Source organism: Mesocricetus auratus, unplaced genomic scaffold (assembly GCF_017639785.1).
Source record: "Mesocricetus auratus isolate SY011 unplaced genomic scaffold, BCM_Maur_2.0 Super-Scaffold_4256, whole genome shotgun sequence".
Classification (NCBI taxonomy): Eukaryota; Metazoa; Chordata; class Mammalia; order Rodentia; family Cricetidae; genus Mesocricetus; species Mesocricetus auratus.
This window is the reverse complement of record NW_024429182.1, coordinates 13,715,173-13,728,650: the sequence shown is the minus strand read 5'-3', so window position 1 is coordinate 13,728,650 and position 13,478 is coordinate 13,715,173. Positions and strand designations below refer to the sequence as shown.

Below are 13,478 nucleotides of genomic sequence, written 5' to 3'. Positions count from 1 at the left end.
ATTAAAGGCGTGCGCCACCATCACCCAGCAACCTTATTGATTTTGGATAATATACCAACAATACTAAATCTATATGCTACTTATCAAATCTATTGCCTAATTTGTATTCCCCCTATAGCCTAGGCCTAAAACTGATATATACTGATGTATTTGGGAGCATCACTGATGTGAAGCAAAGACTTTATACAAAGCACTCAGGAAAACTGCCAGGCTCCATGAAGAAAAACACAATCTGGTGGGTGTTTATGGAGAAACTGTTTGGAAATCTGCTTGGTTCCACTTAGCCTTGAGCCCCAAAGTCTCCACTGGCAGAGGCTGCCTCTTTGTGTTTTTGTGCGGTAGGAGCAGATTTACACAAAACTGTGATTCTCCACTCTCCCAAAATTGGCTTCTTTGTGTGAAGATTCTCTTTTGAAACAAGCCCCGTGTAACAAGGTGTACTCTATAAAGTAGAACCTTTCAGCACGGTGCCAGGACTGAGACGGAGTCAGCCGTGGACCAGCCAGGCAGGAGGCTGGCCCTGCAGTGACGGCCCTGCAGTGACAGCCCCGCAGTGACAGCCCTGCAGTGACGGCCCTGCTTCATAGGGCCGGCCCAGTTCACATTGTGAAGGTGAATGAATAAGCCTGGGAGGTCCCAGTTACCGGAGGAGCTCATGGAACACTCTTTCAATCTCACGCTGCACGGCCTCGTCATCCTCCAGTCTCTTCCGGAGAAAAGTCATCATTTCCTGGAGGCCAGCAGCCTTCTGTTTCACCTGGTAAAGCCAACCGGGTGTGTCAGGGCAGGTGGAGACTTGACTGGAGACAACATCTGTCTTTGACTTTTCCTAATAAACCTACTTTTCTCAGATTAAAAAAAGTCTAAATGTCTGCCAGTAGGTGAATTATGTGAATATTATTAAAACATGGCTGGCACACTCATTTTTTTTTTTTGTGGTTTTTCGAGACAGGGTTTGGAGGCTGTCCTGGAACTAGCTCTTGTAGACCAGGCTGGCCTCGAACTCACAGAGATCCATCTGGCTGGCACACTCATTAAGAAATTTAAAGAGTATCACATTGGCCTCTTGCTGAAAAGCAAGTATGCAATTGATGTGAGTGTGTGTGTGTGTGTGTGTGATGTACATGTCTATATACCATTTTGAAATCTGTTCCCATCACTTTAGATGTAATTCTACAATCATAGAAACTTAATAAAAATTTGCCAATCCTATGTATGTGAACTGATTTTGGGAATTAGGAGAGAGGAGACAGAGGTGGTCAGGAGGCAGACAGATCTCTGCACAGTTAATCATGTTCTCCAGACCTTACTGTTACTACAGCCCCATCCCTTCCACTAGAAATGGTGAAGCTGCCTCTGGCGAGCTAAGTGTATTCTGTGCCAAACAAGATCATTTCTCACAGTATGTTAGAAGAGCGATGTGAGCCACATGTGTAATTACACATGTTGTAGTCACATTATAAAAAGTGAAATGGAACAGATCAACTTAGTTTTACTAATGCCTTTACTGAACACAAGTCTCTCCATGAGATTATTCTGCTTATAAACGATGTAAAAATATTCACTAGACGTTTTCCATGTGTTCCATGGTAGTTCTCCTAAATCTGTGTTTTCCACGCAAGCACGTGTTAGTACTGGTCACATCTATTCCCAGGGCACACTACCTGCTAGTACTAGCAACCATCATTTTGGACCTCGAAGATTTATAGCAACCCAAATAATATTACTTGATTTGTTATGTTATTATGAACATTACTAACTACTACCCAGCAAGAGAATCTTAAAACTTAGTTTTCCTGGATGTCTGGTAGATGTGATATTTGCTATTAGTACACCTAAGATAAAATTTAAAACAAAGTTGCATACTTTGTATTCATTTTCCACTTTTGCTCGTCTGGTTATGCAGAAATGTTCCCAGACTGAGGGGTCCAAGCCTTCTGGCATGTTGCTGATACTGTCCAACTCATCCATGGATTTCATTATCTGGGTAAAGTTGTCCTTACTTAACTTGCCAGACCCTGGTCGCTCTCCGTAAGGAACAAGACTGTTCACATCAGCCTGTGTTTTCTGTTTGTGAACCCTGGTATTAGCAAGAAAAGACAGATCATCAACTGATTATACTCCCACAAATACCAAAAGATGAAACAAAAAACACTGTTAAGTAGCAGACCATTAGCATATTTCTTTTGTTACTTCAGGGCTGGTGAGTGGGTTACTCCAGGGACAAGCACTCACTTTGTCATTCCATACTCTAGGTCCCCAGACATGCCCTGATTGATTCTGGCACTGGCAGCTTTACCCATGCTGGGAAACCTGTTTTTTGTATGGACTGTAAGCAGGCAAATAAACACCTACTAGCTGGGACTGTCTGGCATGGGCCACTTCTGGAGGAAGGCCCTCTTTGTCTTGATTAATGACTTGAATTAGTTTTCTTGGGCTACGCCTGGGGAGAGACGGAGGGTACAAAGAGCTGTGTAGGCTCTCCCCTTGGAGACCCTTAACAGTGGACAGCCGTAGTGATGGCTCCACCCATACCTCTACACAGCACAGTTGGCTTCTAGGAGAAGTTACTGGCCCAAGGCCAGCTCTGGGTCTGACAGACAGTGGAATTAGATTTTTAAAAGTCCATTTGATGATCAATGTTTCCCATGGGTTTATAATTCGCATACCCCTAGCCAAACCTGGTAGCCTATACTGCAATCCCCACACTCGAGAGGCAGAACCAAGAAAGTAACTCAAAGTTTGAGGCCAGTCTGGACTACATTCTGAGCTTCAGGCCAGCCAGTGCTATATAGTTAAGACTCTATCTCAAGAGATGTGAAGTAAAACAAAGCAAAAATGAAAAAGTGCTTTTTGAAAGAGGGAAACAAATAGGGAGATAGCTCTGTGAGTACTGAGCAGGATAAACAACTTCGCTCTACCCCAGAGGCCCAGCACTGGTTGGGCAGATCCTGGGGCCTCTCTGGTTAGTCAACCTAGGAGAATTGACAGGACCCAGGCCAGTGAGAAAATCTGTCTCAAAAAATAAAGATGACAACTGGACAGTGGTGATGCACTCCTTTAATCCCAGCACTCTGGAGTCAGAGGCAGGTGGATCTCTGTGAGTGTGAGACCAGCCTGGTCTACAAGAGCTAGTTTCAGGACAGGCTTCAAAGTTACATAGAGAAACCCTGTCTCAAAAAACAAGCAAACAAAGTAAAGACGACAACAACAAACCCCAAAGAGGAATCACACGCCACAGACTGACCCTGGCTTATACACACACATACATATACACACATACATACATATATATATACATACACATATATATACACACACACTTATACAGAGAGAAGGGGGAGCGGCAGGGGCAGAGGCAGAGGCAGAGGCAGAGGCAGAGGCAGAGGCAGAGGCAGAGGCAAACTAAGATAGGAGATAAGTCCTAGGCTAAATTCCCAGAAGATAATTTGCCCAAGGTGCAAGCATGAATTTGTATTCCTCACATAAGCTATCTCACTCCTTTGTGACAAACAGCATACTTCTGTATTGCATTTGTTTGATAGTTTCTATCTTTCTATCTGTCTATCTATCTATCTATCTATCTATTCTATCTATCTATCTATCTGATTTTTTGAGACAGGGTTTCTCTGTAGCTTTGGAGTCTCTCATGACACTCATTCTTAGACCAGAATGGCCTCGAACTCACAGAGATCCGCCTGCCTCTACCTCCCAAGTACTGGGATAAATGGCAAAAGTTTCAATTTAATACGTTAGAAATCAGCAAACTATCCCAGTACTCCACCCAGCTTAGAAACATATCTCAAAACTCTAGATAATCATTATTTTGAGCTATTTTCTCTTGCTTTTTTGTGTGAGAAGCTTTATTAGAAATGGGAGGGAGAGGAAAGAGAAAAGAGGGAAAGAGATACAGACAGAGAGACAGAGAGCGGACAGAGAAGAGGGAGACAAGAAAACTCCTGTCTGCCCCAGGGGAAATGCAGGAAAGAACTATTTTTTTGGATTTTTTGTTTTAAACTTTATATTTAAAAATTGCAAATAAAAACTTAGTCATGAACATAGTCACATGAGATTCTCCGAGGAAAAGCAATTTGTGATCCCAAGGATTCCACTCAGGTCATCAGACTTAATTCTGCTGATCCATCTCTCTGGCCCTGCCCTCCCCAGACCCCACAGTCTAAGAGAAACAAACCTTGGCCGGCGTTTATAAAGTTTGTAGAGTATATCCACCTGGTGACCAGAAATGTCAGAGAATTCCTTTTTGAAGCTGCGATCCAGAATCTAAGGACAAACACATCGTTTCCAGGATTGCAGACACACAGAAGTTTCTCATTGGTTAATGCAATCTCTAAATTACAGATGGTATGTATCACTGTGACATTAAGACCTGGTTTTTACAGTTGTTGGAGAGCAACCATTCTCTACGCTAGGCTTCCTTTAGGGTCTGTTCCTAGGGAGCATGCCAGTGCACTAAAAATGTTATCTTATATAACAGATTTTTAAAAAAGCATCTAGTAGTGTCCCCAAATAACATATACTCAGAAAACATGCAAGTCACTGTTCAATCCATTTCATCTTACTCCTTACCTACCTCATTTTGTCCCATCTGATTGCTGTCATTCCTGTTACAAACTACATGAGCAACTCATGGACTTCACAACCCCAAGTTTGAGAACCCTAAACTTGATGACCTCACTAACATTTTTTCCCCACAAGAAAAAACTTAACTTAGGAAATTAAAAAAAACAAAACTTCTTTCTAACCCACAGATTTTACAGAAAAGAGCCATACAGAATGGCATTCACTCATGACTAAAGGTAAGAGAACAATCCATCCACGAGGAAATCAATTTGTGCACTGATCTCATCTCCCCCCCCCTTCTCAAGTGCAAAACTCTGCAAGGCCCAGTAGATGAGCTCGTGACTCACTTTGTCCTCTGCCACCAGGATGTCATGTTGCTCCTTGAATGCATCGAGGTCTTCCCGTGCTTTCTGGATGGCTCCTGAAGTCTTGCTCTACAGTAACGGCAGGGATGGTTAATTGAACTGGAGAGTTCTCGGGTTAAACAGAGCTATAGGTGTCCCTAGGAAGAGTAAGAAACCTCACAGGATGCAAGGGGGCAAGAGCCAGCATGAGCATGCTATCCTGCCTTTCTGAAGGCCTTCTCCTGTGTCCTGTGCCCAAGAGGAGCCTACAGAGGTTTATGTTACATTTCAGACACAGTCTTACCATGTAGCCCAGGCTGGCCTTTAACTTACCATCCTCCTGTGTTAGCCTCCCAAGTGCTGGATTATAGAAATGTGCCACCATGCCTGGTAAAAGTTCTTGGCATATGTTATAAACAGACCTTTTCTTTTGGTTTTGTTTTAGAGGCAGGGTCTCTCTATGTAGCTCTGGCTGTCCTGGAACTCACAATGTAGATCAGGCTGGCCTTGAACTCAGAGATCTGCCTGCTTCTGCCTCCTGAGTGCTGAGGCGTGTACCACCATCACCACCACCACTCCTAGTCATATTAACAGACTCTTAAAAGTAAGTACATAAGTCATTTATGATACAGTAAATGTATTCATATGTGCTTCATTAACAATAGCATAGGTTGACACCTGTTGAAACATTATATATTAATAATCAGCATTGATACTCATCTCTTTAATAAATCTTACCGTCCATGTTCATACTTAGTGTTTCTAAATATGAAAGTTTTCATTCTATAGGCTAACCCATAGCTTCTAGGCTCAGTGACACTTGGGACTACCACATGACATGGCCCATGGAGGACGATATTCCATGGATCATGGCGGCCTGTGCACATCTTCAAAGATTGCCTGCTTTGATCAAGGCCCTACAGCCAGTCTGTGGTAAAAGCTGTGCTGTTATTTTTTTTTTTTTGAGACAGGGTTTTCCTGTGTAGCCTTGGCTGTCCTGGAACTCACTTTGTAGACCAGGATGGCCTTGAACTCAAATAGATGTGCTTGCCTCTGCCTCCCAGGTGCTGGGATTAGAGGTGTGCGCTACTACTGGCTGGCATTAAAAACTGTAGTTCTAAACTTTATTCTGAGAATCAATTTGGTCTTGTCTTCTATATAGCATGTCATTTTGAAACTACAGTGTTCTGAATCTGACATGCAGAATTGTGTCACCTAACTAAGTGACCTACATGGTTACTTGTACCTGGTCATCTAGCAAAGTCCCAGACGTGGAATCGACTATGAGCATGGTTGAACAGGAATGACAGAAGGAAAACTATGCAGTCAAACAACCCGACATCATGGTAACGGTACCCACTTGCCTCTTGTCTCACTTGATTGGAGTCCGTGACTCTAATCAAACAAGGCTCCAGATATGGGACCTGTGTCCCAACAAGCGGCATGGATGCTGGAGAGCCAGCAGCAGACGCCCGAGAGCCTGGGACTTACTTTCTCCTCCTGCTTCCTCAGAAGGTAGTTGTTCAGGAACTGTTCCCTGGAGCTCAGTTCTTCATCCAGGAGCAAAGAAAACACAAGGTTGTTTATTTTCAGTTCCTCCTGTGGAAACAGGAAGAGGACGAGCGTTGAGGGTCAACATTCCTAGCTGAGAAAGAATGTTCTATTGGCATTGACACTCACTGGTCAGGTAAGCTCACAGGAAAGGAGGATCTTAAAAAAAGTCAAATAGAGACTTACAATAGTATTGGCTATTTTCCCCCATTCATCATCTTACTGTGAGCAAAACACATATACAGAAAAGCACTGAACACCAATGCATTATTTAATGAGTTCTGATCCAGGTCAACACTTTTAGTCATTACCAACCAACTAAAAACAAAAACAAAACAAAAATCAGCTTTGCCAGCAAAGAACCTAGGTGTCAATCATGGGCTTAAGCTCAGCAGTGACCACTGTTTTGACTTCAACAATAACAAACAGTGTTTCTGTCATTCTTCCTTAGTGCGAACCTCTGTCACAATGTCATAACTTGTCCGTTAACGCTATTTTGTCACATCTTCTTAATCTCTTAGAACCTCATGCTCTCTTATGTCCCCTTCCCTCCTTCACAATTCATTTGTAGCATTCAGCAGCCCGTAGTTTTGCGTCTCCTCAACAGCTTACTCTCAGTGCAGTGTATAAGGCTCCTAAAGCCCTTCTAGTCCTTAAAAATAGGCAGCTGGATCCAGACACCGGGTCAGACCTTGGCTGGAGACTTTTGGCAAAACTGTGGGTTTCTCTGTGTTCTCTGGTCAGGGCTCCCATGCTATTGTGTTTTATTTTGGGGATGTTTGTGGCTACTGGTGTTCCAAGCACCAGCCCAGTAAATCTACTGACAGTTGCAAAATGATCATTGTCTGTTTTCACTCTTTTCATTTACTTACTGAAATATTTTAATTATTTATTAATTTATTTGGTTTTTGGAGAGTTTCACCACCTGGCTTGAAATATTTTATAAAGAGATTTTCTTCCTTACACTTTTGTCACCTAGAGTTTGTACAGGAGAGTTAGTATGGATATTAGATCCTTTACAGTTTGGGTCATTGCCTTGTTGTTATTGTCTGAAGGTGACAAATGTTGACTATTAACCTGAAAGACTCCAGGGTCACTAGGGAGAAGCCTCTCTCTGGGCATGGTTGTGGGGAGTTACCTTGATTACCTTTAGAGGGAAGACGGGCCTTGACTGTGGTTGGGATCATGTACTGACGGGAATCACAGACCATACAAAGGGAGGGAGAGACACGGGCAGCATAGGTCACATTTGCACACATGCACTCATTGCTCTTCTGACTGGACATAGTGAGAGCAGCTGCTTCAGACTCCTGATGCCTGGGCTTCCCTGCCATGACAGACTGCAACGTAAAACTCCGAGCTAAAATGAACCTGTTCTCCCTTTTGTCAGAGTATTTTATTAATACAGTCACAGTAAAGGAAACCAAGACAGTGGCCAACGGGCATTTTCTTTTAAAAATGTCACAAAGCCAAGAATTTGGAAAAATTTCATGAGGAGTTTTAACAACTTGAAATAATAATAAAAATAATATATAATAATAATAATAGTTGTTATCATTGTTGGTGCTGGAGCCTTGAACATGCAAGGCAAATGTTCTACCTCAACCTTTTATTTTTGAGTTTTAAATGGTGTCCTTTAGAGTAGAAGTGCCCATCCTTTGGACATTTCCTAGTAGTCTGGTTCCCCATTATCAGTGTGTGCAAGAAGATATTCTAAGCATGTTTAAGAAAAATAACAGCTTTATTGAAGCATTTTCTAATACCATGTATAATCTGATGCTTTGAAACAGGTGCACAGCTATGTAGCCATCATAGTTGGAGTCAAGTTTAGAGCAAGCTACCATTCCTAGAGAAAACCTCCCCATTCCTGCTTTATATCCACCTCCCTTTCCCTAAAGCAGCTGCTTACCAGGACCCTGGAGGAGAAGTCAGCAGGAGAGACAGGGAATGTAGCAGTGCCTGTCTGGTGATGGGGGGGGGGGAGGAGGCAGCTCCAAGATGGATGCGTGTCCCACAGCCTACTTAAAAGGGTAAGATACAGAAGCAGGCCTTCATTTACCTGGTTGACAACCATCTCTGCCTTCACTCTTCTTTCAAAGAGCCTCTTCAAATGCTCATCAAAGTTCTGGGTGCTCTCCTGGATAGAGTTTTGAAGTTTCTTCAGTTCTGCTTCTAGAGACTTAAACAGGAGTCAACAGAAAAATTAAACGCTTGTCACAGCTGGTCATTGCATTTTGCCACACGGAGGAAGCAGAGTGAAGGCAGAGAGCTACCTGGACCCATCTAAAATGCTTCGTGTTTGGAATTTTTGCTTTCCCCTCTTTGTGTGTGTAGTAAGATATGCACCCCGCCCACACCCATAGCGCTGGCCATGCCCATTTGGGCATCCGGTTGGGTCACAGGGAGCATGGAAGCAGGCAGCCTGGACCCAGGTCCAGTGAATGTCCACGTGGGCGCAGGCACGGATAATGATTCACGGGACTAGGCTCAAATATAGGTTAAATGTAAATTTCAGGGAGAAGTCACTTACACCAAAAAGCAGAAGGCTTCCTGTTGGTTCTGACTCTAAGGATCTGAACCGGCTGCTCCCTATGACCCGACTAGACGCGAGAGAGCCACCTGTCCCAACCCAGACCTAAAACCCCCGCTAAATCACACCCACACTTGTGACCACGCCAAAACAGACGTTTTGTATATGCATGTGTGCATCCTTGTGTGTACGTATGGGTGTGCTCATGCCTGTGCACATGGATGTGAAGGTCAGAGGACGATGTTGGGTGTCCCGAGTTATCACTCTCGGCTTTATTCCTTTGAGACCACTAAACCTGAAGCTCACCATTTGGGTTAGGCAGACTGACCAATGAGCTTTCAGGATCTGCCTGTCCCTTCCGCTCCCCCCCCTCACAGGTTTTCTTAAAGTGAGAGCTAAGAATTTGAATTCCGGTCCTTACATTTGTGCAACAAGCACTTTTACCCTTCCATTGGGCCATCTCCCCAGCCTGTATGTTTGAAAACTACATTGGAGGAAAATAATGCTAACCATCACTTATCAAGTAGATCCAGTTAATCAAACTGCATCAAAACCCTCCAGAAAAGTTCTGACACAGATGACAATTTACAGATATAAAATCTGACCCTAAAATTTTTCTGTCTTTGAATACTTTGGATTTTTTATATTATACATTTTTTGATATTTAAAATATTTGTGTGTGTGTGTGTGTGTGTGTGTGTACGGGTGCACAGGGAAGACAGAAGATGGTGTTGGATCCTTTGGAGCCAGTATTACAAGCATCACGGATAGCCCCAGTGGGTGCTGGAATCCAAAGTTCCACCCTTATAACCGAGCAGTAAACACTCCTAACCTCTGAGCCATCTCCCCAGCCTCCTGAACTTGATTTTTACATTATTGAAAAGGCAGTCCAATGTCCAATGATGGGGAAGAAGATGGGGTGTGTGGAATGAATCGAGATGAACTGTAAGTAGATCCGTGTGTCAGCGTGAGAGCACCAGGCCGAGCGAAAGAAGAGCAATGTGGAAAGGCTTTTACAACCCAACTGAGACGGAAGTTAAGCGCCGAGGGTGCAGCTGCGTTTTGTGTTTGTTTCGCTTCCTTTTCTCGCCGCGTGAGAGCAGGTGCAGAGGTGGCAGGAATGTTATGCTTGCTAGTTTTCTGCCAGCCTGGTACAACCTGGAGACATCTGGGAAGGGGAGATGATCGGGCGACCATCACCATCACGTGGCCCGTAGACAAGCCTGTGGGGCATTTTCTTGAAGAATGGCTGGTGTGGGAGGGTCCAGCTGACCACCCTGGAGCCACCCGGGGCAAATGGCCCTGGGCAGTGCAGAAAGCAGGCGGAGAAAGCCACGGAGGGAAGCCGGTGGTAAGCAGTGTTTTCCTCTGCTTCCGCTCCTGGTTCAAGGTTCCTTTCTTGAGTTCCCGCCCCGACCTCCCTTCATGATGGGCTTCAAACTGTAAGACGAAACAAACCCTTTCCTCCTCAAGTCGCTTGTGGTTGTTTTGGGACATGGTGTTTATCACAGCAATAGAAAGCAAACCAGGACAAACCCTGAATTTAATCGAGGCTGGTGTTTCGCCAGCCAGCTACAACGGATGCTCAGGAACATGAGGGTGAAATGTAGGAAACTACATTAAAACATGGAGTGAGCACAGTTAACAGCCACTGCCTGTACCAATGCTTTCTTTCTGTTTGTGGGATAAGCACCATGACAAAGGCAGCCTGGGAACATTAGCTCACATGTCCTGATCACAGTCTATCACTGAGGGAAGTCAGGGCAGGCACTAAATCTGGGCAAGGCAGGAACCATGGAGGAGGCTGCGTGCCAGCTTGCTTCCAGGATAACTTTCAACTACCACCCAGGATGATCTGCCCAAGGGTGGGGCTGACCTCAGTGGGCTGAGCCCTCCCACGTCAATCAACAATCAAGAAAATGCCCTACAGACATGCCCACTGGCCAGTCAAATGAGGACATTTCCTCGAATCAGGTAATCTTTTCCCACTTGACTCTAGTCCTGGTCAAGTTGACAAAACTACCTGGACACAATGCTTTGCTCTTTGGGCAACTATATCCCTAGGTTTCCAAACCTTGACTTCCATGATTAGATGTTAGGCTTTTAAATGTACGTAAAAATACAAGGGAGAACTACAATGAATAAAAATATAAGCAGGTTAGCCATAGATTCAAAGAAGTTTCAAGTTGTATTGTCCTGTCTTGAATTGTGGTGCAGTTTTATTGCCTTCATAAAAGAATATCATTTACTCTGCTATGTGGCATCAACGTTTTTGGAAGGCTCTTACTAAGTATCCCAGGCTTCTTAGATTCTCCTTGATGCTCCTGCTCTACCTTCCCAGTGCTGGGACTGTAGTATGCACTACCATGGTCAGTTACAGCCAACTTTTATGTCTCTACCTCAAGGTAAGATATTTTAATGTGGGGATGTTTCTTTGAGCTGGAAGAACATAAAAATAGAATCATTACCAAAACCCTCAAATAAGAACCGAACTGTGTGGCCATGCTGATCTTATTTTTCTTTTCTCAAATCTCTGATATTGAGCTTGAATAAACCATACGCATTGAGTCAAGATGTAACCGCCATAGGGATAAGAAGCCCGGAAACTTCTCCAGTAAGAGAAACACTTAGATTAACAATTATGGGATAAATACTTATGTCAGAGCTAGCCAGTAAGAAATAAGCAAGGCCAACAGCTTCATAATTAATACAGCGTCTTGTGTGTTAATTGGGGACTACAACGCGGCAGAGCCCAGGCAACTGGTGGTGAAAAGCCAAAGCGGCTAGCAAGGAAAAGGCATCGCTCTACAAATGGTTGTCAGGAACGGGATTGAATTTCCACGTAGAATGACAAAAGCTTTAAAGAACTTTTAGAAACAAAAGAACGGAGAAAAGCATGGGTTCTTGGTGGCAGCATTTTCTCAGGTGGGCTCTGTTTTGCTAGAGACAAGCAGAGACTCATGGGGCTCGCTTAAGGGAGGCTTCCTGACTCAGCATAAACAACAACAACAAAAAAACCCAAACAAACAAAACAAAAAACCAAAACAAGGTTCTTTTAAGAGACTCTGGTAACAATTAAAAGGTGTGTACGTACAGCTGGAAGTGGCAGTGACCCCATCCCCAAGCCGGCAGCTTTTGCTGGATGTCAGCATGGACTGAGGCGGTAAGCTGGAGTCAGCCCGCCATCTTGGAAAAACTGCAGTTTAAACTGCCGAGGTTTTAACAGATAAGACATGTGGCCAGAAAAACATAAAGATTTACAGTAAAGTCATACTCGTATGAAGAAAAACCTCTAATGGTTTACAGTGTGTTTAAAATATATGTAAGATTGAGAGAGAGAAAGAAATGGCATAGTGGTAAATAGAGAATCCGGATGTGGTGGCGCACACTGGTAGGATTTGCTGCAGAGGCAGAGGCAGAGGCAGGCAGATTTCCAAAGAAACCCTGTCTCAGAGAAATAAATAAAGAAATAAAAGTAAAAGAAATAGAGTAATAATAATAGATAAATAAATAAGCCACATAAAGATGGAAAATACATAGAAAGTCTGGATACTGTACGCTATTGTGTTTTTCAGTTTTTTGATTGCTAAAGAAGGAACAACTACTAAAGTACACTTGATTATAAATGCGGCTGAATTAATTCAACTTATAGCTTTTGAAAATGCCTTGACTTCAAAATTTAAGTATAAGGATAAGTTACTTTGGAAAGGAGTTTTTGTTTATGTTTCTACAGAAAATGGAAAGCTATGGATTCCTTCCAGGCTTCTGTGGTTTGATGAACCAAGACCCCTGGAAGCAATGGCCCAAGTGATTCAACATCTAAAACAGCTAAGATGTTACAGCTTTACAGACCATGAAACTAAGGACTTATACAGGTTTCTGAGTTTTGTCATGATCCCCATGGTATGAACAGCGCCCCCTTCCAGCACGAAGCAGTTTGGAATGAATGACGTCCAAATCCCCACATTGCTTATAAATCTTTGTTTTCATTTAAATGGGGTTGCTTATAATTGGTTAATGATCACAACCAATCTCTTTTTGAAAGAAAAAGGGGATTATGGTATGGAAATGAATACTTGCTATGGGTATGGTTTTTCATTTATTGAGACGAATTCAAGGTCAATTTTGTGATATGTATATTTCTCCTCTTGATTAAGTATTGTGCTTATACTGTTCTTTTAAAACATAATGCATAATTAAATACAGACTATAGATAGTTACTTATAATAGTCAGAATTTATAGTTAGGTAAGTTAGGTTTTCTAGATATATAGAGATGTATTTGAGACAGTCTTCAAACCTTTCAAAGACCTTCAGAAAATGGCATTTAAAATGGTTTAGGGTTCTTCTTGATAATGAGAAATGTCTGCTCCTGGCACATCAATTAAGTTTGAGAGGAAGATGGGCATCGAAGACTCGTTATGGAGTTTGCTTTTAACATGGCAAGATTAGCCATTTGGGCAAGAAACTGCT

General features: G+C 43.1%; 1 protein-coding gene across 3 annotated transcripts in view; it reads right to left on the bottom strand.

Annotated features, from left to right (window-relative positions):
- Positions 1-13,478, bottom strand: part of Cfap43 (cilia and flagella associated protein 43) — a 105,343-nt gene that overhangs the window by 7,733 nt on the left and 84,132 nt on the right. For all 3 annotated transcript variants that reach the window (XM_013117431.3, XM_005063483.4, XM_021230659.2), the window contains 6 exons: positions 8,536-8,655; positions 6,417-6,524; positions 4,929-5,015; positions 4,193-4,281; positions 1,867-2,080; positions 645-757 (listed from right to left, as the gene is read on the bottom strand). In XM_013117431.3, coding sequence (XP_012972885.2) covers positions 645-757; positions 1,867-2,080; positions 4,193-4,281; positions 4,929-5,015; positions 6,417-6,524; positions 8,536-8,655 — 731 coding nt within the window. The remainder of the gene's footprint in view (positions 1-644; positions 758-1,866; positions 2,081-4,192; positions 4,282-4,928; positions 5,016-6,416; positions 6,525-8,535; positions 8,656-13,478) is intronic.